General features: G+C 40.7%; 1 protein-coding gene across 21 annotated transcripts in view; it reads right to left on the minus strand.

Annotated features, from left to right (window-relative positions):
* Positions 1-27477, minus strand: part of LOC139752858 (actin-binding LIM protein 3-like) — an 837860-nt gene that overhangs the window by 101804 nt on the left and 708579 nt on the right. For all 21 annotated transcript variants that reach the window (XM_071668853.1, XM_071668857.1, XM_071668856.1 and 18 more), the window contains one exon: positions 9427-9654. In XM_071668853.1, coding sequence (XP_071524954.1) covers positions 9427-9654 — 228 coding nt within the window. The remainder of the gene's footprint in view (positions 1-9426; positions 9655-27477) is intronic.

Genomic DNA, 27477 nt, shown 5'->3' on the forward strand with positions numbered 1-27477 from the left:
AGTGAGTATTTTGAAGGTCTGTTGAATGTGTTTGATGATAGAGTGGCAGATATAGGGTGTTTTGGTCGAGGTGGTGTGCAAAGTGAGAGGGTTAGGGAAAATGATTTGGTAAACAGAGAAGAGGTAGTGAAAGCTTTGCGGAAGATGAAAGCCGGCAAGGCAGCAGGTTTGGATGGTATTGCAGTGGAATTTATTAAAAAAGGGGGTGACTGTATTGTTGACTGGTTGGTAAGGTTATTTAATGTATGTATGACTAATGGTGAGGTGCCTGAGGATTGGCGGAATGCGTGCATGGTGCCATTGTACAAAGGCAAAGGGGATAAGAGTGAGTGCCCAAATTACAGAAGTATAAGTTTGTTGAGTATTCCTGGTAAATTATATGGGAGGGTATTGATTGAGAGGGTGAAGGCATGTACAGAGCATGAGATTGGGGAAGAGCAGTGTGGTTTCAGAAGTGGTAGAGGATGTGTGGATCAGGTGTTTGCTTTGAAGAATGTATGTGAGAAATACTTAGAAAAGCAAATGGATTTGTAAGTAGCATTTATGGATCTGGAGAAGGCATATGATAGAGCTGATAGAGATGCTCTGTGGAAGGTATTAAGAATATATGGTGTGGGAGGAAAGTTGTTAGAAGCAGTGAAAAGTTTTTATCGAGGATGTAAGGCATGTGTACGTGTAGGAAGAGAGGAAAGTGATTGGTTCTCAGTGAATGTAGGTTTGCGGCAGGGGTGTGTGATGTCTCCATGGTTGTTTAATTTGTTTATGGATGGGGTTGTTAGGGAGGTAAATGCAAGAGTTTTGGAAAGAGGGGCAAGTATGAAGTCTGTTGGGGATGAGAGAGCTTGGGAAGTGAGTCAGTTGTTGTTCGCTGATGATACAGCACTGGTGGCTGATTCATGTGAGAAACTGCAGAAGCTGGTGACTGAGTTTGGTAAAGTGTGTGGAAGAAGAAAGTTAAGAGTAAATGTGAATAAGAGCAAGGTTATTAGGTACAGTAGGGTTGAGGGTCAAGTCAATTGGGAGGTGAGTTTGAATGGAGAAAAACTGGAGGAAGTGAAGTGTTTTAGATATCTGGGAGTGGATCTGGCAGCAGATGGAACCATGGAAGCGGAAGTGGATCATAGGGTGGGGGAGGGGGCGAAAATTCTGGGGGCCTTGAAGAATGTGTGGAAGTCGAGAACATTATCTCAGAAAGCAAAAATGGGTATGTTTGAAGGAATAGTGGTTCCAACAATGTTGTATGGTTGCGAGGCATGGGCTATGGATAGAGTTGTGCGCAGGAGGATGGATGTGCTGGAAATGAGATGTTTGAGGACAATGTGTGGTGTGAGGTGGTTTGATCGAGTGAGTAACGTAAGGGTAAGAGAAATGTGTGGAAATAAAAAGAGCGTGGTTGAGAGAGCAGAAGAGGGTGTTTTGAAGTGGTTTGGGCACATGGAGAGAATGAGTGAGGAAAGATTGACCAAGAGGATATATGTGTCGGAGGTGGAGGGAACGAGGAGAAGAGGGAGACCAAATTGGAGGTGGAAAGATGGAGTGAAAAAGATTTTGTGTGATCGGGGCCTGAACATGCAGGAGGGTGAAAGGAGGGCAAGGAATAGAGTGAATTGGAGCGATGTGGTATACCGGGGTTGACGTGCTGTCAGTGGATTGAATCAAGGCATGTGAAGCGTCTGGGGTAAACCATGGAAAGCTGTGTAGGTATGTATATTTGCGTGTGTGGACGTATGTATATACATGTGTATGGGGGGGGTTGGGCCATTTCTTTCGTCTGTTTCCTTGCGCTACCTCGCAAAAGCGGGAGACAGCGACAAAGTATAATAAAAAAAAAAAAAATAAAACATGCACATATATACATACCTATACATCTCAATATATGCATATATATAAACACACAGACATATACATATATACCCATGTACATAATTCATACTGTCTGCCTTTATTCATTCCCATCGCCACCCCGCCACACAGGGAATAACAACAAGTCAATTGGGAGGTAAGTTTGAATGGAGAAAAACTGGAGGAAGTTAAGTGTTTTAGATATCTGGGAGTGGATTTGGCAGCAGATGGAACCATGGAAGCGGAAGTGAATCATAGGGTGGGGAAGGGGGTGAAAATTCTGGGAGCCTTGAAGAATGTGTGGAAGTCGAGAACATTATCTTGGAAAGCAAAAATGGGTATGTGTGAAGCACTAGTGGTTCCAATAATGTTGTATGGTTGCGAGGCGTGGGCTATGGAAAGAGTTGTGGATGTGCTGGAAATGAGATGTTTGAGGACAATATGTGGTGTGAGGTGGTTTGATCGAGTAAGTAATGTAAGGGTAAGAGAGATGTGTGGTAATAAAAAGAGTGTGGTTGAGAGAGCAGAAGAGGGTGTTTTGAAATGGTTTGGTCACATGGAGAGAATGAGTGAGGAAAGATTGACCAAGAGGATATATGTGTCAGAGGTGGAGGGAACAAGGAGAAGTGGGAGACCAAATTGGAGGTGGAAAGATGGAGTGAAAAAGATTTTGAGTGATCGGGGCCTGAACATGCTGGAGGATGAAAGGTGTGCAAGGAATAGAGTGAACTGGAATGATGTGGTATACCTGGGTCGACGTGCTGTCAATGGATTGAACCAGGGCATGTGAAGTGTCTGGGGTAAACCATGGAAAGTTCTATGGGGCCTGGATGTAGAAAGGGGGCTGTGGTTTCGGTGCATTATTACACGACAGCTAGAGACTGAGTGTGAACGAATGGGGCCTTTGTTGTCTTTTCCTAGCGCTACCTCGCACACATGAGGGAGGAGGGTGTTAAGAAACATAAACAAGGGAATTCTATTTTTTTAATGTAAAAACAGAACAAAAAAGTATTATAATACCAGCCCGCATGAAAAAATGCACGTAAGGATCATCTTGAGGTGCTTGAGGATTAGCAGAATACATGTACAGTGCTATTGTTTTATGGCAAGGGGAGTGTTTGAATCACAGAGGAATAAGTCTGTTGATAGTACCTGATAAGTTTATGGAAGAGTTGTGATTACAAGGGTGGGGGTGTTTGAATCACAGAGGAATAAGTCTGTTGATAGTACCTGATAAGTTTATGGAAGAGTTGTGATTACAAGGGTGGGGGCAGGTACACAGCATCAGACTGGAAGGGGGAACAATGTGGTATAATAATTGTTTAAGGATGTGCAGATGAGGAGTTTGCTTTAAAAAACGTGTGAGAACTGTAGAGGAAAACAGAAGGATTCGTAGGTGACATAGGTCACATTACTGTCCTGGTCAACCTTTCCACGTTTCTCAAAAATTGTTCTTTGAGCAAAGAGAGAGAGACAGGGAGAGTGGTTTGGGGAAGAGAGAAGAGGTGGTGAAAGCCTTGTGGAAGATGAAATAAACAAGGCAGCGGGATTAGATGGTATTGCAGCTGAATTTATTAAGAAATGGAGTGACTCGTGTTATTGACTGGATGGTAATGATATTCAATATATGTATGGATCATGGTGAAGTGCCTGAGGATTAATGGAATGGATGTATAATGACACTGCACAAAGTCAAAGTGGATAAAGGTGAGTGTTCAAACTACAGAGTCATAAGTCTGTTGAGTATTTCTGAAACTGTATGGGAGGGTATTCATTGAAAGGGTGAAGGCATTAACAGAGCACCAGCTTGGGGAGGAGCAGTGTGGTTTTAGAAGTGGTAGAGGAAGTGTGAATCAGGTGTTTACTCTGAAGAATGTATGTGAGAAATACCTAAAAAAACATATGGACCTGTATGTAGCATTTATGGATCTGGAGAAGGCATATGATGGGGTAGATAGAGATGCTTAAGTTTTTAAGAATACATAGTGAGGGGAGGTAAGCTGCTAGAAGCAGAGATGTTTTTATTAAGGATGCAAGGGATGTGTATAAGAAGAGAGGAGGGTGACTGGTTTCCAGTGAATGTTGATCTGCAGCAAGGGTGTGTGATGTCACTTTGGCTGTATAATCTATTTAAGGATGGGGTGGTTAGTGAGGTAAATGAAAAAGTTTCGGAGAGGGGCAAGTATGCAGTTTCTTGGGGTTGACAGGGCCTGGAAAGTGAGTTAAATGTTGTTTGTTGATGATACAGCACTGGTGGCTGATTCGAGTGAGAAACTGCAGGAGTTGGTGACTGAGTGTGGAAAAGTGTGTGAGACGAGAAAGTAGAGAATAAATGTGAATAAGAGCAAGGTTATTAAGTTCAGTAGGGTTGAGGATCAAGTTAGTTGGGATGTAAGTTTAAATGGAGAAAAATTGGAGGAAGTGAAGTGTTTTAGATATCTGGGAATGGATTTAGCAGCAAATGGAACCATAGAAGCAGAAGTTAGTCACAGGGTGGGCGAGGCGGTGAAGGTTCTGGAAGTGATGAAGAATGTGTGGAGAGAACGTTATCTCAGAGAACAAAAATAGGTGTCTGAAGGAATAGCAGTTCTAACAATACTGTACGGTTGCCAGGCATAGGGTATAGATAGGGTTGTATGAAGGGGGATAGATGTGTTGGAAATGAAATGTCTGAGGACAATATGTGGTGCAAGGTGGTTTGATCGAATAAGTAATGAAAGGGCAAGAGAGATGTGTGGTAATAAAAAGAGTGTAGTTGGGAGAGCAGAAAAGGGTTTGTTGAAATGGTTTAGGCATATAGAGAGAATGAGTGAGGAAAGGCTGACAAAGATGATATATGTGTCAAAGATGGAAGGAACAAGGAGAAGCAGGAGACCAAATTGGAGGTGGAAGGATGGAGTGAAAAAGATTTTGAGCAATCGGGGTCTGAACATGAAGGAGGGTGAGAGGTGTGCAAGGAACAGAGTGAATTGGAACGATGTGTTATACCAGGTTCAATGTACTGTCAATTAGCTGAACCAGGGCATGTGCAATGCCTGGGGTAAACCATGGAAAGGTCTGTGGGGCCTGGATGTTGTGGTTTCAGTACATTACAAAAGACAACCAGACACTGACTGTGAATGAATGTGGCCTTTTTTGTCTGTTTTCCTGGTGCTACCTTGCTGATGGAGGGGATGGTGGTGCTGTTTCCTGTGGGGTGGGGTAGCACCGGGAATGGATGCAGGCAAGTGAGTATGAATATGTACATGTGTATGTATATGTATGTATGTGTATGTATATGTATGTATGTATGTATGTGTATATATGTTGATATGCATATGTATGTTAATGTACATGTTCGAGCATGTATGTATGTATATATATATATGTATATATGAGCAGATGGGTCTTTCTTTATCTGTTTCCTGGCACTACCTTCCTGACACAGGAAATGGCACTCAAGTATAATAAATAAACAGAGTTTGGAAAAATGTGTGAAAGGAGACAGTTGAGAGTATATGTGAATAAAGGTAAGGTTATTAGGTTCAGTAAGGTTGAGGGACAAGTTAATTGGGATATAAGTTTTAATGGAGAAAAATTGGAGGAAGTGAAGTGTTTAGATATCTGGGAGTGGACTTAGCAGCGGGTGGAACCATGGAAGCAGAAGTGAGTCACAGGGTGGGTGAGGGGGTTGAAGGTTCTGGAGCAATGAAGAATATGTGGAAGGAGAGAACGTTATCTCTGATAGCAAAAATGAGTATGTTTTAAGGAATAGTAGTTCCAACAATGTTATGTGGTTGCGAGGCATGGGCTACAGATCGGGTTGTACAGAGGAGGGTGGATGTGTTGGAAATGGAATGTTTGAGGACACTATGTGGTGCGAGGTGGTTTGACTGAGTAAATAATGAAAGGGTAAGGGAGATGTGTGGAAGTGAAAAGAATGTGGTTGAGAGAACAGAAGAGGATGCGTTGAAATGGTTTGGACATATGGAGAGTATGAGTGAGGTGAAGGGAACAAGGAAAAGCGGGAGACCAAATTGGATGTGGAAGGATGGAGTGAAAAAGATTTTGAGCGATCAGGGCCTGAACATACAGGAGGGTGGGAGGCATCCAGGAGTAGAATGAACTGAAAGGATGTGGTATACCAGGGTCAACATGCAGTCAATGGATTGAACCAGGGCATAAGAAGTGTCTGCAGTAAACCATGGAAAGGTCTGTGAAGCCTGGATGTGGAGAGGGAGCTGTGGATTCGGTGTATTACACATGACAGATAGAGACTGAGTGTGAACGAATGTGGCCTTTTTTTTTGTGGTGTGTGTGTGTGTGTGTGTATGTGTGTGTGTGTGTGTGTGTGTGTGTGTGTGTGTGTGTGTGTGTGTGTGTGTGTGTGTGTTTCTGGCTCTACCTCACTGAAGCAGGGGGAGGCAATGCTATTTCCTGTGTGGTAGGTTAGCGACAAGAATGGATGAAGGCAAGCAAGTATGAATGTGTACATGTGTATGCATGTTTATGTCTGTGCATGTGTATCTATATGTATGTGTATGTGTGATATATGCATGTATGGGTATTTATGTATATGTATGTGTACATGAGAGGATGGGCCATTCTTCGTCTATTTTCTGGTGCTACCTCGCTGATGCAGGAGACAGCGATTAAGTATAAATAAATAAAATATATATATATGTTTGGATGGTATTGCAGTGGAATTTATTAAAAAAGGGGGTGACTGTATTGTTGACTGGTTGGTAAGGTTATTTAATGTATGTATGACTCATGGTGAGGTGCCTGAGGATTGGCGGAATGCGTGCATAGTGCCATTGTACAAAGGCAAAGGGGATAAGAGTGAGTGCTAAAATTACAGAGGTATAAGTTTGTTGAGTATTCCTGGTAAATTATATGGGAGGGTATTGATTGAGAGGGTGAAGGCATGTACATAGCATCAGATTGGGGAAGAGCAGTGTGGTTTCAGAAGTGGTAGAGGATGTGTGGATCAGGTGTTTGCTTTGAAGAATGTATGTGAGAAATACTCAGAAAAGCAAATGGATTTGTATGTAGCATTTATGGATCTGGAGAAGGCATATGATAGAGTTGATAGAGATGCTCTGTGGAAGGTATTAAGAATATATGGTGTGGGAGGAAAGTTGTTAGAAGCAGTGAAAAGTTTTTATCGAGGATGTAAGGCATGTGTGCGTGTAGGAAGAGAGGAAAGTGATTGGTTCTCAGTGAATGTAGGTTTGCGGCAGGGGTGTGTGATGTCTCCATGGTTGTTTAATTTGTTTATGGATGGGGTTGTTAGGGAGGTAAATGCAAGAGTTTTGGAAAGAGGGGCAAGTATGAAGTCTGTTGGGGATGAGAGAGCTTGGGAAGTGAGTCAGTTGTTGTTCGCTGATGATACAGCGCTGGTGGCTGATTCATGTGAGAAACTGCAGAAGCTGGTGACTGAGTTTGGAAAAGTGTGTGGAAGAAGAAAGTTAAGAGTAAATGTGAATAAGAGCAAGGTTATTAGGTACAGAAGGGTTGAGGGTCAAGTCAATTGGGAGGTGAGTTTGAATGGAGAAAAACTGGAGGAAGTGAAGTGTTTTAGATATCTGGGAGTGGATCTGGCAGCGGATGGAACCATGGAAGCGGAAGTGGATCATAGGGTGGGGGAGGGGGCAAAAATCCTGGGGGCCTTGAAGAATGTGTGGAAGTCGAGAACATTATCTCGGAAAGCAAAAATGGGTATGTTTGAAGGAATAGTGGTTCCAACAATGTTGTATGGTTGCGAGGCGTGGGCTATGGATAGAGTAGTGCGCAGGAGGATGGATGTGCTGGAAATGAGATGTTTGAGGACAATGTGTGGTGTGAGGTGGTTTGATCGAGTGAGTAACGTAAGGGTAAGAAAGATGTGTGGAAATAAAAAGAGCGTGGTTGAGAGAGCAGAAGAGGGTGTTTTGAAGTGGTTTGGGCACATGGAGAGGATGAGTGAGGAAAGATTGACCAAGAGGATATATGTGTCGGAGGTGGAGGGAACAAGGAGAAGAGGGAGACCAAATTGGAGGTGGAAAGATGGAGTGAAAAAGATTTTGTGTGATCGGGGCCTGAACATGCAGGAGGGTGAAAGGAGGGCAAGGAATAGAGTGAATTGGAGCGATGTGGTATACCGGGGTTGATGTGCTGTCAGTGGATTGAAGCAAGGCATGTGAAGCATCTGGGGTAAACCATGGAAAGCTGTGTAGGTATGTATATTTGCGTGTGTGGACGTATGTATATACATGTGTATGGGGGGGGGTTGGGCCATTTCTTTCGTCTGTTTCCTTGCGCTACCTCGCAAACGCGGGAGACAGCGACAAAGTATAATAAATATATATGTTGTTCGCTGATGATACAGCGCTGGTGGCTGATTCATGTGAGAAACTGCAGAAGCTGGTGACTGAGTTTGGTAAAGTGTGTGAAAGAAGAAAGTTAAGAGTAAATGTGAATAAGAGCAAGGTTATTAGGTACAGTAGGGTTGAGGGTCAAGTCAATTGGGAGGTAAGTTTGAATGGAGAAAAACTGGAGGAAGTAAAGTGTTTTAGATATCTGGGAGTGGATCTGGCAGCGGATGGAACCATGGAAGCGGAAGTGAATCATAGGGTGGAGGAGGGGGCGAAAATCCTGGGAGCCTTGAAGAATGTGTGGAAGTTGAGAACATCATCTCGGAAAGCAAAAATGGGTATGTTTGAAGGAATAGTGGTTCCAACAATGTTGTATGGTTGCGAGGCGTGGGCTATGGATAAAGTTGTGCGCAGGAGGGTGGATGTGCTGGAAATGAGATGTTTGAGGACAATGTGTGGTGTGAGGTGGTTTGATTGAGTAAGTAATGTAAGGGTAAGAGAGATGTGTGGAAATAAAAAGAGCGTGGTTGAGAGAGCAGAAGAGGTAGTTTTGAAATGGTTTGGGCACATGGAGAGAATGAGTGAGGAAAGATTGACCAAGAGGATATATGTGTCGGAGGTGGAGGAAATGAGGAGAAGTGGGAGACCAAATTGGAGGTGGAAAGATGGAGTGAAAAAGATTTTGAGTGATCGGGGCCTGAACATGCAGGAGGGTGAAAGGCTGGCGAGGAATAGAGTGAATTGGATCGATGTGGAATACTGGGGTTGACGTGCTGTCAGTGGATTGAATCAGGGCATGTGAAGCGTCTGGGGTAAACCATGGAAAGTTGTGTGGGGCCTGGATGTGGAAAGGGAGCTGTGGTTTCGGGCATTATTGCATGACAGCTAGAGACTGAGTGTGAACGAATGGGGCCTTTGTTGTCTTTTCCTAGCACTACCTCGCACACATGAGGGGGGAGGGGGATGGTATTCCATGGGTGGCGAGGTGGCGATGGGAATGAATAAAGGCAGACAGTGTGAATTGTGTGCATGGGTATATATGTATGTGTCTGTGTGTGTATATATATGTGTACATTGAGGTGTATAGGTATGTATATTTGCATGTGTGATGTGTATGTATATACATGTGTATAGGGGTGGGTTGGGCCATATCTTTTGTCTGTTTCCTTGCGCTACCTCGCAAACGCGGGAGACAGCGACAAAGCAAAATAAATAAAATATAAATATATATATATTTTCATATTCTTACCAGGATCAGTGTATGGATATGGTGGGGCAGGGAAGTCATCTCTCTCAATTCTTGACAAGTCTCCAGAAGCTGGTTTGCGTCCTCCAGGATAGTGAGAGAGTACGATAGGTTCTTCATTGTTCATATGTGGAGATTTAGGTCTTGGAGTATCTGTCTGCATTTGATCCACCAGTGCTTTCATACCTAATTTGCTAGATGTCTTGGGCAGTGATAATTTTCGGCTATCCACTGGACAGAAAAGTTGAAAATGTTAGTAATCTTTCTTATATGGCTTAAAATAATTTCCTAAAAAATGACAAACAATAAGCCAATGATATCATAAAATTGTACATTGCATCATTAATATCTAAACACCCTAAAAAACTGACCCACAATGGTCAAGCAAAACATCCTACTCTCACCCACACAACACCACTTTAGACTTAATTACCGCAAAACCATACTGCACACAAACCTCACATAAGATGTCCTGGATGGCTTCAAAAAGCCACAACCACAATCCTTATATAGTACTACGGGCAAAAGGTGTTAATATATAAAGCTCTTGACATTAATCACAGACATAATCTCAACACTAAAGATGCTTGACACTTCCCTCCACAAGAATGATATGAGGTGGCTAAGCAACTTCACAACTGGCTGCCAAGCCTGAGTCAGATGCTTCATCTCCAAACTACTCAAGCTCTACACTGGAGCCCCCTAGGGAACAGCTTCCTCTCACCCTCTCCCATCTCTTCCTATAAGATCTCCCATTAATCCCCCAAAACTAGTGTGACAGTCCTCTCACATGTAGATGAACTCAGGATTAGATCATACCACACTAACACTACAAAAGTAACAACAAACATACAGCACATCATGCAATCAAAATACTAACTTCTTCAAAACAGAGTTTCTGCATCTGTACAAAAATCTACTGTCACCCTCTCAAATCCTAACAGACATGAATCCAAACTCCTTTCTTCCATAAATCTGAATGGTCAAACCATGCCCATTCAATAAAACTTCAGCCATACCATGCATCACATGTGAAACACCTGAAAATCACAGCACAACATAAAGACTATAAACAAAACACTGAAAACACTTACTGGCACCAGCACTAGATAAGAAAAAGAATCCCTTCATAAATAAAAATGTGACTAACCCACCTGATCAACCATCCATTCACAAGGTAATGCAACAAAGCTACAAATCATACAATACAGAACAATTAGGAGAATCATCACTTGCTTAGTAACCACAATCACTGATTACCTGCAAAACAAAACAAGAATACTTCTATTACAATCCTTCCTCAACATGCTTGACCCCAATTCTTTGCAACAACTTTATGACCCTTCCACCCAAACCACTTCATAACCACCAACCAACCCCTAAGTAGATACAAAAAGCTCACATTTACCTTGCACATTAGCAATGTATACTTGCAAATCCCCCATGCTAATGAGGAAATAATGGAATCACACGAAAGAGAACAAAGAATGAATGAAGAAAAGGTAATTCAAGTCATGGATCAAAATGAAAAATCTGTTTGTAAAAAAAAACTTGACTCTTTTTAAAGAAAGCAACAAATATGAAAAGAAAATAACTCTAAAATAATATGCTAAATCTTAATTAGTCTAATTTTTTTTCCATACATGTTTGACATTTCTAACATTAGCAAGGTACCACCAACACAGACAAGGAAAAGGCCTTTTTATATTTGTTCACTCATCCTATCCAAATGTCCAAACTATTTCATCAAAACCTCTTTAGCTCTAATACGTGCTACTCTTACTACTGCACCTCTCTTTTACCCTATCATCTTTCATTCAATCAACCCTCCTTACACCACATACTGTCCTAAAGAATCTCATTTCCAACCCATCTACCTTATTCCTAACATATTTGCCTAAAGCCCATGCTGGACATCCATAAAGCACTGACAGGAATACTGTAACATCAAACATACCTATCTTTGTGCTTAAAGACAGCGACCACTCTTTCCATACACTCCTCAATACACCCAAGACCTTTGTCCCTCACCCACTCTAAAGTTCACTTCAGCTCCCATGGTTCCATTCTCTGCCATATCCAATCACAGTTACCTAAAATACTCCACTTCCTCCAAGTCCTCCCTATTCAAACTTACACTCCAAATAACCTCTTTCTTTTCACTGCTAAACTTATTAATAACCCTGCATTTATTCACATTTAGTCTCAACTTTTTCTTTTCACAAACTCAAACCAGCATCTGCAGTTTCTCACTCAAATCTAAAACCAGCACTGTATCATAAACAAACAACTGACTCACCTCTCAGTCCCCTCCATCCTCAGCAGATTGCATACCTGCTCCTTCCCATCCATACACAAATTAAACATGTTTCATTCTACCCACTAACACATGCCTTTATCACGATAAAAACTAACTGCTTCTAATAGCTTTCCTCCCATAATTTCCATAAAGTATCTCTATCAACCCTACCATGTACTTTTTTTCAGAATGATAAAAGCCAGTTGCAAGTTCTTGTTTCCCTAAGTACTTCTCCCATAAATTCTTCAAAGCAAACACCTGATCCACACATTCTCTACCGTACCTGACACCAGACTGTTCCTCCTAGTCTGCTGATCTGTGCATGCCACCACCCTCTCAATCACCACTCATCCATACATCTCACCAGGTACCTCAACAAACTAATGATTCTGTTCTTTACCATTAACAGCTTACCAAGTACACTTAACAATCTAATATCTCTGTAATTCGAACCTTACCTTTGTTCCCCTTCCCTTTATACAATGGCACTATACATGCATTCCACCAATCTTCAGGCAAAAAACCATGATCCATACATACATACATTAAAAGTTCTACATAACTAATTAAAAATGCAGTCATCCTATTTCTTAAGAAATTCAATTGAAATACCATTCAGCCCAGCTGCCTGCCACATTTCATCTTAAGTAAGGCTTTCACCGTCTCTTCTTTTTACCAAACCACTTTCTGTGTCTCTCTCATTTCACATACCTCCCCAACTGAAACATTCTATATCTGCTGCAATATCATCAAACACATTTAACAATCTTTCAAAGAACACACTCTATCTCCTCTTCACTGCCTCTTACCACTTCCTCATTTGCCACATTCACCAATGTTGCCATCTGCTCTTTTTTTTCTCACTATCAATCTCCTAAAACATCTTATTCTCCCTAAAGTTTGCAGATACACAATCAAACCAACTCACATTTGTTGTTTGCAACCCATGCACCTTCCTCTTGACCTCCTCCCACCTTCTCATGTACATCTCTCAATCACTTAAATTCCTTCCCAGTGAATAATACCCATACACCTCTCTTTTCTCCTTCAATAGCAACCTTACTTTGTCATCCTACCACACACTATCTTTTCTCACCTACCCACCTCCCACCTACTGCTTGTTGTATACTTCTCTTGCACATGCCAGCACTGCTTTCCCAAACACCTCCCATTCTTCATCCAATCCCCTAACTTCATATACTCTCACCTCATGCCATTTTACATACAATCTCTTCTGGTATTTCTACACACAAGTCTCCACCAGGTAATGATTAGACATCCTACCACTCACTTTTCATCTAAATCACCCACTGCTAGTTCTCAGTCTCTAGCATCAAAACTGCTGACACACTAACTCAGCTGCTTTCAAAACACTTGCCTCTCATCACTTTTCTTCTTGTGGCCAGGTGCATAAGCATTAATAATCACCCATCTCTCAAAATCCATTTTCATTTTCACCTACATCATTATGAAGTTCACTTCCTTAAACTCTTTCACACATTCCAACAACTGCTTTAGTAGCAGTGTTACCTCTTTCTTAGCTCACAACCTATTGCTAACCCAACTCTATCCCTCAGACATTCCTAAACCCTTACCCTTGAGCTATGCTCACACAGATCTAGAACATCCAGGTTCCTTCCCTTAAACATGCTACCTATCTCTCCTCTCTTCTCATCCTGGTCACATCCCACGGACATGCAGACCCCAGCCTTAGCCTTTGAGGAGGATGAGCATTCCTAGCTTGACTCCTTGTCTGTTCTATCTCTTGAAGGTTCTCCATATAGTGTCAAAATGACTCATTAAAATGTTATCTCAAGAGGTGGGTAGTATACCAGAAGCTCACATTATATAACAATAGGAAAAGTAGGCAGAAACAGTCCTAATAATTAATCAATCAGATTTAATGTTAATGCTTTATTCACTTGTCTACCTGTGTTGGCTCATTCAAATTACCTAAATGATAAAATCAATTTCCTTGAATTAACTGTCTCTTATGATCTTATGATGAGTTTATGAAACTTTTTGAACTTTGTATAACCAACAACTTGTTTGTAATGGTGAATATTACAAACAAGTATTTGGGATGTCAACAGGTAATCCTCTTTCACCCATATTATCAAATATCTACACGGAATTTTTTAAAACTATTTCATTCCCAAAAATATGCAATTTCTCACTGCCCTGATACAGGTAAGCGAACGACAATCTGTCTATGGCCTAACGACAGGAATCCTGAAAAGTTTTCAATAAATTTCAGCAGTGTGGTTCCAAGAATAAAATCTATGATGAAAAAAGCAGCATTTCTTCACCATTTTTGGATATCTTAATTATCAGATAAGAAGCCAGGTTTAAATTCATATATGTAAAATATACACATGTGAATGGATGTATACTTTGTTCCTCAAATCACAATAATTCCACTAAATTGTGAGTCTTTTAATGAATGTTTTTGAGAGCTTTAAGAATATGTGATCCAAAATGTACAGATGAAGAATCTTTATACACAAAGAATGTTGCCGAAGATTTATGCTATTCAAAAATTTTAGTAAAAAGTGCATGGAAAAAGTATGTATGTCATTATATAGCACAAACATCACATATTATGATCATAAGACAAATACTTGAACTACCATACCATCAAGAGATGGCCCCACCTGTAAAAGTGCTAAAACCTCTAAATATTAATGGTCTTAAATACAATTCATCAATAAAAAAATACCAATCTTTTATAATATTTTAGCTGATATAGCAGTGGCAAATGAATGCCATAATCAAGTCCATCTGATTAAATGCTATATATAATTTTTGCAGGGAAGTAGTGCAAATGACTGGGAGATGTATAAAAGAAAGTGGCAAGAGATCAAAAGAAAGGTGCAAGAGGTGAAAAAGAGGGCCAATGAGAGTTGGGGTGAGAGAGTATCATTAAATTTTAGGGAGGATAAAATGATGTTTTGGAGGGAGGTAAATACTGTGCATAAGACAATAGAACAAATAGGAACATCAATGAAGGGGGACAAATGGGGAGGTAATAACAAGGAGTGATGAAGTGAGAAGGAGATGGAGTGAGGATTCTGAAGGTTTGTTGAATGTGTTTGATGACAGAGTGGCAGATATAGGGTGTTTTGGTCAGGGTGGTGTGCGAAGTGAAAGGGTTAGGGAGAATGGTTTGGTAAACAGAGAAGAAGCAGTGAAAGCTTTGTGAAAGATGAAAGCCGGCAAGGTGGCGGGTTTGGATGGTATTGCAGTGGAATTTATTAAAAAAGGGGGTGACTGTGTTGTTGATTGGTTGGTAGGAATATTCAGTGTATGTATATCATGATGAAGTGCCTAAGGATTGGCAGAATGCATGCATAGTGCCACCATACAAAGGCAAAGAGGATAAAGGTGAGTGTTCAAATCAAAGAGGCATAAGTTTGTTGAGTATTCCTGGGAAATTTTATGGAAGGGTATTGACGGAGAGGGTAAAGGCATGTATAGAGCATCAGATTGGGGAAGAGCAGTGTGGTTTCAGAAGTGGGAGAGGATGTGTGGATCAGGAGTTTGTTTGAAAAACATATGTGAGAAATACTTAAAGTTGGTGGCGTGAGTTTGTTAAAGTGTGTGAAAGGAGAAACTTGATTGTAAATGTGAATAAGAGCAAGGGTGTTAGGTTCAGTAGAGCTGAGGGACAAGTGAATTGGGAGATAAGTTTGAATGGAGAAAACTGGAGGAAAAGAAGTGCTTTAGATCTCTGGAAGTGGAATTAGCAGAGGATGGAACCATGGAAGCGGACCACGGAAGCGGAAGTGAGACACAGGGTGGGGGAGGGGAGAAGGTTCTGGAAGCACTGAAGAATGTGTGGGAGGCGAGAATGTTATCTTGGAGAGCAAAAATGGGTATGTTTGAAGGAATAGTGGTTCCAACAATGTTAAATGGTTGCGAGGCATGGGCTAAAGATAGGGCTGTGCGGAGGAGGGTGGATGTGTTGGAAATGTGATGATTGAGGACAATATGTGGTGTGAGGTGGTTTGATTAAGTAAGTAATAAAATGGTAAAAAGATGTGTGGAAGAGCACAAGAGGGTGTGTTGAAATGATTTGGACACATGGAGAGAATGAGAGAGGAAAGATTGACGAAGAGGATGTACATGTCAGAGACAGAGAGAACAAGGAGAAGCAGGAGACCAAATTGGAGGTGGAAGGATGGAGTGAAAAAGATTTTGAGTGATCAGGGCCTGAACATACAAGAGGGTGAAAGGTGTGCAGGGAAGAGAGCAAGTTGGAACAATGTGGTATATCTGGGTCAACGTGCTGAATATGGATTGAACCAGGACATGTGAAACGTCTGGGGTAAACCATGGAAAGGTCTGTGGGGCCTGGATTTGGATAAGGAGTTGTAGTTTTGGTGCATTGCACATGACAGCTAGAGACTGAGTGTGAATGAATATGGCATTTCTGCCTGTATTCCGGGTAATACCTCGCTGAAGCAGGGGATGGTGATACTGTTTTCCTATGGGGCGGGGCAGCAACAGGAATGGATGAAGGCAAGCAAGTATGAATATATACATGTGTATGTATAGGTGCATGATGATATGTATATGCATATGAGCGTATATGGTCGTTTATGCATATATATGTGTATATGAGTGGATGGGCCATTCTTCATCTGTATCCTGGCGCTACCTCGCTGACATGGGAAACAGCGGGGATGCTATTTCATGTGTGGCAGGGTGGCAACGGGAATGGATGAAAGCAGGAAGTATGAATATGCACATCTGTATATATGTATATGTCTGTGTATGTATATGTATGTATACACTGAAATGCATATGTATGTATATGTGCGTGTATGGGCGTTTATGTATATATATGTGCATGTGGGTGGTTGGGCAATTCTTGGTCTGTTTCCTTGCGCTTACCTCGCTGATGCAGCAAACAGCAATTATAATAAATAAATAAATAAATAATATCCAATTATTATCATTCATCATACCTGATCACCGTTTCCCGCATCAGTGAGGTAGTGTCGTGATATGTGAAGTAAGAGCTTTATGTCTTTACTGTGGTAATTGCATTGTGGGCATGAAAGATACTGTGATAGGTAGGTGTTTGTGTTACTGTATGAATGAATGATATATGGAGCAAAAGATGGGAATGCATGACTTGTGTTTGTCCGGGGAGTGTTGTTTCTAATGAAAGTATGTCTAATGGGGAGGAGTTTAAGACCGAGTTATAAAAGTGTATGTTTGAAGCTTGTAGAACTTGAATTCAGCATAAATGTGTTATTCTAGTATATATGTTTTGCTAGTGTTATATTTGTTGGGAGTAGGGGGATCTGTGTATAGGGGTTACCAAGATGTGAAGCAGGGGTAAGCTTTACATTTCTACTAGGGGGTTAATGGTTTGTTATGGAGTGGTTTGTATTGGAGGGATATGGTGCTGTTGCATGGAAATGAGTGCCATGCATGCTAAGGTGGTATTGTGTTACAAGGATCTTATTTTCACTGTGAAGGTGTTAAGTGTTTGTGGTTGCTAGACAGCCAGTGATTGTTCTGAGAGTACAAATTTGTGCAGTCTGTTATATTTGCTTTTGCTTTTAAGAGGGAGGACAACCAAGTTGGTGAGGTCTAGTTTAGGGTGTAGCAGATGAACTATTTGTGGAGGATGGTAAAGGATTCTCTTTCTCATCCAAATCTGGTTCCAGTCATTGCTCTGAGGGCATTTAGTTTGTGTGTTGCTTTTGTGTTCATGTTTTTGATGTAGAGCATGCATGTCATGTGTGCATCACATGAGGCTACAATGGTTGGTGTTTTGTTTAGCGGGAGAGAGAAAGACTGTCCATTCCAGGTGAATGGAGGGTGTGAGGTGGATTCCTGTGTCTGGGGTTAAAAGAATGAATAAGGATATTCTGTTTCAGGTGAGCCAGGATTCCTCTTTGTCTGGGGTTAAAAGACTGAACAAGGACTACTTTGAGGATGTACACATTCTGTTTCGGGTGAGCCACTGTTCCAAATGTGTAATGTAGTAGTGCATGTCTGGTGTCATTACTTTAGTGTCAGGGTGCTGTGATGTGATTATGAGGTTAACTACATAGGAAAGAAAGTTCATGTTGTGGTTTGCTGAAGGTAATCGGAAGTCATGTAGGAACACTCAGGAAGGATGGAGAAAGAAATGACTGAAGAAGTCTGGGAAGGGTTTAAGGGTTTTGGAGGTAAAGTCATTATAACTCTAGTACAGCAGCTGTCTAAGAAAATGGCCAACCAATTTTTGGCACTGTTATGGAAGGTGGTGTCAAGCATCTTTTGTGTAATCTTGTGTTCAGGGATGCTGTCAAATGCTTTGTTAATGTCTACTGCTGCTACTAATATATGGGATGTGGATTGTGACTGGTTGAAGCCATCCATGAAAGCTCATACGTCAAAGAAACCAGCTCAAAAAAAAAGCAGTCACCATCAATATAAAATTTCTGAGAGTAAATGCAAATCCTAAATTATACCATCACTAAACTAATCACTGAAAGTCAAACTGCAAACTGGCACTCCTTCCTCAACACAAGAAACCCACAGCAACCAACTCTGGCACACACACAAATGAAGATCCACACTTACAGCATGTATCTAGTCACCATACTTGAAACACCTCTATCCTATTTCAATGACATTCATCATGTGGGTGTTGAGTATGTAGTGGACAGGCTTCCAGTGATTGTTCTCAGTGCACTATTTTGTGCAGTTTGTGGTTTTACTATATTTGCTTTTGAGATATTAGAAGACCAGGCAGGTCAGGTGTCATTTAGAATGGAGAGGATTAATTATTTTATGAGAGTGTTAAGGGAATTATTCTTCTGACATAAATCTAGTGCTATTTAATGCTTTGAGGAAATGTAGTTTGTGTGTTGCTTTTAAGCTGATGTTATTGAAATGGAGAGTGAATGTCATTTGTGTCATATCATGCCTAGAATAACGTGTTTTGATTCGTGGGAATAATCCATTCAAGGTGACAAGAAGGTGTGAGCTGGATTCAAGTCTGTTTGGGGTCACAAGAAAGGAACACGTGGTATGACTAGGTGAAATGAAGTAATGAAGGGGTGCATGAGAGATTTGGTATGGCAGGGAATGCAAAGGAAATAAATTGTGGAGCAGCAGAGTGGGTGAAACATAATACTTTAAGGGGATCTAGGCATATGGAAAGAATGGACAGAGAGTTTACATGGAGAGTGTATGACAATACAATTAAAAGGGTTGGTGTGAGGAGAAGCATCAGTGATATGGGGAAATAAAGTGGAAGAATACTGGAGGGAGACAAATGGGAGAAGAATGCATGAAATGGTGTATGCAGGGAAAGCATATACAGAGAGTGATAAGTGGGTTCTCTTTTGTGGTGGCCAGCCCCTTAATGGGAGCTCCTGAAGGGAATGGGCATCAGAGACACAGACAGATGCTCCCACATCTGGGAAGGTTCTAGCTCTGGATCCTTACCTGACATAGTCAAGTTAAAAGAGTTCCAATTTATACACTCTCCCAGGCTAACTTCTATACTTGACTCTCTTGCCCTGTGACATAATGGTGGCTCACTTTCCCTTTCTATCAGCATTACTTTGGTGTTTGCTCCTGAGAGGTGGCTGCTTGTGCCCCCACCAATAGCCAGACCACACAATACTTGCCAAGCTGCTGTGTTGCATGATTATTGTGTGGATGTTGGCAATTCAAGGATGGGCTATTTTGATAATTCTTTCTAAAACCTCAAAGCTTTAGAACTCTCTCCCTTCTTATGTCTTTCCCATTAACTATGATCTGGTACATTTCAAAAGACAGGTTTTTCAATTCCTCCAAAATTCATGGGGACCCCATTTCTTGAACATTCTCTACCATCATGCACTTCTTAAATTCATGTATGTTGTCTGCATTAACCATGTCACTGTGTTCCATTCATCCAACACTCATACTACAAAAGTACTTCTTTACATCTTTTTTTGCAACAATTATCTTGTTAAATTCAATGTTATGTCATCTGTTTGCTTCATACATACTTCTCTTGAAGAACTGTTCACTGTTCATGTTATCAACCTGTTTTAAAACTTACAATGACTGTGATCAAGTCATCCCTCCCTCCTCTCTCTTCCATGGTAGGCAAAGTAAAACCTCTCATCTTTCCCTGTAACTCTCAGTTCTCTTAAGTATGGTACCATTTTTGTTGCCCTCCTCTGGACCTTCCCTAATGGCTCTTTGTGCTTCATGAGGTGTAGTCACCAAAACTGAGAAGTGTACTCTGAGTTTGGCCTAATTCAGGACATGACCAGCTTGTTAACTATTTTCTTATCAATATACTAGAAAGCTATTCTAATATCTACCAGCAGACAGTTGTCTCCTGAACTATTCTCTTAATGTGGGACCCTCATGAAAGGTTCTACTGACAGGTTAGGAACTATGTCAACTCCCAAGTCCTTCTCACATATAGAATCCTGAAGCTTACTTCCAACTATATAAAAATCATCCTGAGGCCCAATTTCAATCTGTCCCATCCTCACTGCTTCACATTTGCTTGGGGAGAATGTCGTCAACCATGCAAGTTTACAAAACCTTCCTTGTCTTTCAATTTCTTCGTGATATTTATTTATTTTTTTTTTTGCTTTGTCGCTGTCTCCCGTGTTTGCGAGGTAGCGCAAGGAAACAGATGAAAGAAAAATGTGATATTTATATTATCTGCAAATACATTTAGATAGGAGTCTAAACCTTCGAGTAAGTCATTTCCTTAGACCAAGAAATGTAATGGTTCCAGAACAGAACCCTAAGGTACTCTAATGGTCACCTTGACTCATTTGTGAAAGGCTCTTCTGATGCATCCTTTGTTCCCTTCCACTTTATTAGTCTTATACTAATTGCAGAATTTTCCCCTTATTCCTGCCAGGTAATGCAGCTTCTTCGTCAGCCTCCCATGCAGTACAGTGTGAAATGCTTTCTGGCTGCCAAGATACATATCTTATACCCAGCCTTCCCTTTTGTCTAAGACAAAGTTCACACTAAGAATTTTAGGTTTTGTTTGAGCTCCTTCCCCTATAACCATGCTGTCTCTTAGGTAATGTCTCCTCTGTAAAAAGGAGTCTTTGTTTTGTAAATTTCTTTTCCAGAAGCTTAGATCATGCTCGTCAGTAAGACCAGAAACTGTGTCTGTGTTTTCTTACAAGGTATAAATTTGTGTTGGCCTTCATTTTTGAGGTTGTTGTTTACCAGATGATCCATAATGTTGTTCTTTTCCACTCTTTCATATATCTTAACCTGTAATGTCAAGCTTACTTGTCAGTATTGTTTTGTATCTCAGTATTGTTTTGTATCACTGTGGATCCATCTTTGTGTCTTTGTCTTATATAAGCCATTCTTTATTTCCATGGTACTAGAGTAGTCATACTCTGCCTCAATAACATCTCGAGGAGTTTCACTAAAGTCAAGTTTGTCATTTCTAGAAGCATGTCTGGGATTCCATCTGGTCCCAGTGCTGAATTCATTTTGTGTTGGTAAATCACCTCAATTATGTCTTCTTTTATGTCAATATATCAAAGCAATTAAATATGTCATTGTCTGTATCTCCTCTCCTTTCTGAGCTGAAAACCAATCTATGTTGGTTTATTAGCTTTTTACCGATTCTTTTCGGGTCATTTCTGTAATATCCCCTACCTTGAACTGTCCAATCGCTGATCTACAGTTGTTTACTGTATTCAAGTATGCAAACAGAACTTCTGTATTTTGTTCCATGTTTACTGTATTCAAGTATGTAATCAGAACTTCTATATTTTGCTCCATGCTTTGAATTACTTTATCCTCAGTGATTCTTCTTCAAAGTGATTACATTATCTCCCTATAAGCAATATTCTATTTTTCCTTTAGGACCTCTATTTTGTTTCTGCTTGCTGCCTATCTTAGTATTTTCTTCCATTCTCTTTCATTCATCAGCGGCTTTCAATCTTGGTATTTTTCTCTCTTTTTTTTTTTTTTTTATCATATCTCCCCTTTAAGAGTATTACACTGAAATTATTTGTTCTTTATTCTGGGAAAATAACTACTTTTTCTCTTACAAATTTCACTCCACAATACATTAGCTATTAGGTCAATGAGTTCATTCTAACTAATTTTGTTAAAGAAGAAATTAAGATGTTCATAATGTAGGTGTCTTCTCTTGAAGGAAAATACTTGTGTTTGCCTATATCAACTGTGCAATTAGAAACCACTTCTATGGTGTTGTAATATGAGAAACTAGTTAAATTTATTCATTTCAATGTCTGTGATGAAAGTCATTGAAAAATTGGTCACTGGAGCTTTTGCTTCTTGTTTGTTATGACTTGTATTAGGATGAAGTCCTCACATAGCACTTGGTCATAAACTTCCTTAATTATCCCTTAATCTGCCACTGCATTTTTTTGCAGCTTTTGTTTCAACCATGCAACCACGATCTATTCCTCTCCTCTACCATTCCACCAATCCTCAGGCACTTCACCATGGTCCATACATACACTGAATATCATTACCAACCAACCAACAACACAGTCACACTCTTTTTCTAATATATTCCACTGCAATAGCATCCAAATCCGCTGCCTTGCCAGATTTCATTTTCTGCAAAGCTTTCACTACCTCTTCTCTCTTAACCAATCCATTCTCCCTGACCCTTTCACTTTGCACACCACCCCATCCAAAACACCCTATATCTACCACTCTATCATCAAACACATTCAACATACCTTCAAAATAGTCACTCCATCTCCTCATTTCATCACTACCTGTTATTACTTCCCCACTTGAGAGAGAGAGAGAGAGAGAGAGAGAGAGAGAGAGAGAGAGAGAGAGAGAGAGAGAGAGAGAGAGAGAGAGAAGAGAGAGAGAAGAGAGAGAGAGAAGAGAGAGAGAGAGAGAGAGAGAGAGAGAGAGAGAGAGAGAGAAGAGAAGAGAGAAGAGAAGGGAGAAGAGAAGAAAGAAGAGAAGAGAGGAGAAGAGAAGAGAGAAGAGAGAAGAGAGAAGAGAGAGAGTTAATAGATCTCATAAATGCAAGGCCAAAGCATGGTATTCTGGCCTTAACACTATTTCTTTTCTTATTATACTTTGTCGCTGTCTCCCGCATTAGCGAGGCAGCACAAGGAAACAGATGAAAGAATGGCCCAAACCACAAACATGCACTCATGCACATACACATATATACCTATACATTTCAACGTATACATACATATACATACACAGACATATTAAATATATACACATGTACATATTCATACTTGCTGCCTTCATCCATTCCCATTGCCATCCCACAACACATGAAATGGCCTTAACACTACTAATACTATTACTACTAGTAAAAAAAAAAAAAAAAGTAGTACCATTAAAGCAACAGAAGAAAAGGATTGGAAAGCAAAAGCTTTCTCCCCAACCTCCACTCCCTCAAGAAACACACTCGACAGAAAACAGGTAGAAAAATATACCTTGCAAGATTAATATGCCTGTAGAAAAATGTTATAGGAAAGTTATAAGTAGAACAAACAATGAATATGTCATGTATCCCATCACCAATGATATGCATCCCTTCATTCTTTGTTATAAAGATAAACTTGAGCTCCTCCCTCTTGCCTTGCCATGCCTAAATTATTCCTGATGTTGAACAATGATACAATACTTTTTACTTACTCTCTCAAAGCAGGTGACATGAGTTAATCACTTGGTATATTACTACAGCATGGCCAGGGAGAGTTTGGTGTTGAGAAGGTAGCATGATAATACCACTACGTTATGATGATTCATTGAATGAGTTATTCAATACCAGTGATTGACAAGTGATCAAGCCTAACTTTAAAGACATTATGGGTGTTGCTCTAAACAACACTTTCTGGAAGCCTATTTCACGCATTAATAATGTCATTGGTAAAGAAATATTTCATATAGTCCAAATTCACTCAGAGACGTCTACATTTTAGTCAGTTTCCTCTCGTGTTGTAAATGGAAATGGTGAAGAGCTTGTAGATTTATGTGCCGAAAAAGGACTGATGATTGGGAATACCTGGTTTAAAAAGCGAGATATACATAAGTATACTTATGTAAGTAGGAGAGATGGCCAGAGAGCGTTATTGGATTACGTGTTAATTGACAGGCGTGCGAAAGAGAGACTTTTGGATGTTAATGTGCTGAGAGGTGCAACTGGAGGGATGTCTGATCATTATCTTGTGGAGGCTAAGGTGAAGATTTGTATGGGTTTTCAGAAAAGAAGAGTGAATGTTGGGGTGAAGAGGGTGGTGAGAGTAAGTGAGCTTGGGAAGGAGACCTATGTGAGGAAGTACCAGGAGAGACTGAGTACAGAATGGAAAAAGGTGAGAACAATGGAAGTAAGGGGAGTGGGGGAGGAATAGGATGTATTTAGGGAATCAGTGATGGATTGCGCAAAAGATGCTTGTGGCATGAGAAGAGTGGGAGGTGGGTTGATTAGAAAGGGTAGTGAGTGGTGGGATGAAGAAGTAAGAGTATTAGTGAAAGAGAAGAGAGAGGCATTTGGACGATTTTTGCAGGGAAAAAATGAAACTGAGTGGGAGATGTATAAAAGAAAGAGACAGGAGGTCAAGAGAAAGGTGCAAGAGGTGAAAAAAAGGGCAAATGAGAGCTGGGGTGAGAGAGTATCATTAAATTTTAGGGAGAATAAAAAGATGTTCTGGAAGGAGGTAAATAAAGTGCGTAAGACAAGGGAGCAAATGGGAACTTCAGTGAAGGGCGCAAATGGGGAGGTGATAACAAGTAGTGGTGATGTGAGGAGATGGAGTGAGTATTTTGAAGGTTTCTTGAATGTGTTTGATGATAGAGTGGCAGATATAGGGTGTTTTGGTCGAGGTGGTGTGCAAAGTGAGAGGGTTAGGGAAAATGATTTGGTAAACAGAGAAGAGGTAGTGAAAGCTTTGCGGAAGATGAAAGCCGGCAAGGCGGCGGGTTTGGATGGTATTGCAGTGGAATTTATTAAAAAAGGGGGTGACTGTATTGTTGACTGGTTGGTAAGGTTATTTAATGTATGTATGACTCATGGTGAGGTGCTTGAGGCTTGGCGGAATGCGTGCATAGTGCCATTGTACAAAGGCAAAGGGGATAAGAGTGAGTGCTCAAACTACAGAGGTATAAGTTTGTTGAGTATTCCTGGTAAATTATATGGGAGGGTATTGATTGAGAGGGTGAAGGCATGTACAGAGCATGAGATTGGGGAAGAGCACTGTGGTTTCAGAAGTGGTAGAGGATGTGTGGATCAGGTGTTTGCTTTGCAGAATGTATGTGAGAAATACTTAGAAAAGCAAATGGATTTGTATGTAGCATTTATGGATCTGGAGAAGGCATATGATAGAGTTGATAGAGATGCTCTGTGGAAGGTATTAAGAATATATGGTGTGGGAGGAAAGTTGTTAGAAGCAGTGAAAAGTTTTTATCGAGGATGTAAGGCATGTGTACGTGTAGGAAGAGAGGAAAGTGATTGGTTCTCAGTGAATGTAGGTTTGCGGCAGGGGTGTGTGATGTCTCCATGGTTGTTTAATTTGTTTATTGATGGGGTTGTTAGGGAGGTGAATGTAAGAGTTTTGGAAAGAGGGGCAAGTATGAAGTCTGTTGGGGATGAGAGAGCTTGGGAAGTGAGTCAGTTGTTGTTCGCTGATGATACAGCGCTGGTGGCTGATTCATGTGAGAAACTGCAGAAGCTGGTGACTGAGTTTGGTAAAGTGTGTGGAAGAAGAAAGTTAAGAGTAAATGTGAATAAGAGCAAGGTTATTAGGTACAGTAGGGTTGAGGGTCAAGTCAATTGGGAGGTAAGTTTGAATGGAGAAAAACTGGAGGAAGTGAAGTGTTTTAGATATCTGGGAGTGGATCTGGCAGCGGATGGAACCATGGAAGCGGAAGTGGATCGTAGGGTGGGGGAGGGGGCGAAAATTCTGGGGGCCTTGAAGAATGTGTGGAAGTCGAGAACATTATCTCGGAAAGCAAAAATGGGTATGTTTGAAGGAACAGTGGTTCCAACAATGTTGTATGGTTGCGAGGCGTGGGCTATGGATAGAGTTGTGCGCAGAAGGATGGATGTGCTGGAAATGAGATGTTTGAGGACAATGTGTGGTGTGAGGTGGTTTGATCGAGTGAGTAACGTAAGGGTAAGAGAGATGTGTGGAAATAAAAAGAGCGTGGTTGAGAGAGCAGAAGAGGGTGTTTTGAAGTGGTTTGGGCACATGGAGAGAATGAGTGAGGAAAGATTGACCAAGAGGATATATGTGTCGGAGGTGGAGGGAACGAGGAGAAGATGGAGTGAAAAAGATTTTGTGTGATCGGGGCCTGAACATGCAGGAGGGTGAAAGGAGGGCAAGGAATAGAGTGAATTGGAGCGATGTGGTATACCGGGGTTGACGTGCTGTCAGTGGATTGAATCAAGGCATGTGAAGCGTCTGGGGTAAACCATGGAAAGCTGTGTAGGTATGTATATTTGCGTGTGTGGACGTATGTATATACATGTGTATGGGGGAGGTTGGGCCATTTCTTTCGTCTGTTTCCTTGCGCTACCTCGCAAACGCGGGAGACAGCGACAAAGTATAATAAAAAAAAAAAAAAATAAAATCCTCTCGTTGGAGGTGCTCGTGCTACTGTAATTTTTCTTTTTAAATATCAACATTGTTATTGAAAAAGAGAGAGCTACCGAAGGTGCAAGTGGGGAAAAAAAGTCACCCCCCCAGAAAACAGCAGAAGAAAAGTTTAGCAAATTAAAGGCTCTCTCCCCACCCTCCACTCCCTTTGGCACACACCAGATGGAAAACAGGCAGAAAAAATACCTTGCAGGATTAATAAGCCTGAAGGAAATTTTTATAAGAAAGTCATAGGGTAGAATATGAAAATGTCATGCATCTCATCACCAGTGACATGTATCCCTTCACTTTTTGTTAGGAAGATAATAGTAAGGATAAACTAGAGCTCCAGACCCTTTGACTTACCATGCCTATATTATCAATGATGGTGAAGTGATACAATAATTCTTACTATCTTGATGGTGAAGTGATACAATAATTCTTACTATCTCAAAGTAGGTGATATGGGTTAATCAATGTTGGTATGTCACTGAAGCAAAGCCAGGGAGAGATCATTGATTGAGAATATAGTGTAATAACCACTACATTATGATGATTGATTAAATGAATTATTCACTACTAAAGTAACAAGTGATGAACAAGCCTAATTTTGAAGATATTGAGGGTGTTGCTCTGAACAGCACTTTCTGGAGGTAATTCCAAAAATCAATGATGTCATTGGTAAAGAAGTATTTCGTACAGTAAAGATTAACTCGCTGACCTCTACATTTTAATCCATTTCCTCTCGTTGGTAATGCGGGTGCTACTGCGATGAAATTTTCAATATCAATATTGTTGAATCCCTTAAGGATTTTAATACATTGTATTAATTCCCCCAGAGGTGCCTCTTGTTTCAGAACAAGTTTAATTTTTGCAGTCTCTCCTCATATGGTTTCTTATGAAAGGAAGGAATCAATTTAGTTGCTCTTTGCAGCACTGCTTCCAATCTAAGAATATCTATGCTTATGATGAGGCCCAAAACTGCACTGCATATTCGATGTGTGGTCTAACTAGACTTAGGTATAGTGGCAATATCACATCCTTGATTTTGTATGTAAAGTTTCTGTCAATACATCCTAACATCCTATTTGCTTTCTTGGCAGCTTCATTGCAATGTGGGGAGAATATGAAGTTACTGGAGCCAGATTTTTTGTTTATGTTCCCTAGATGCAA

The sequence above is a fragment of the Panulirus ornatus genome, chromosome 13, assembly GCF_036320965.1.
Source record: "Panulirus ornatus isolate Po-2019 chromosome 13, ASM3632096v1, whole genome shotgun sequence".
Classification (NCBI taxonomy): Eukaryota; Metazoa; Arthropoda; class Malacostraca; order Decapoda; family Palinuridae; genus Panulirus; species Panulirus ornatus.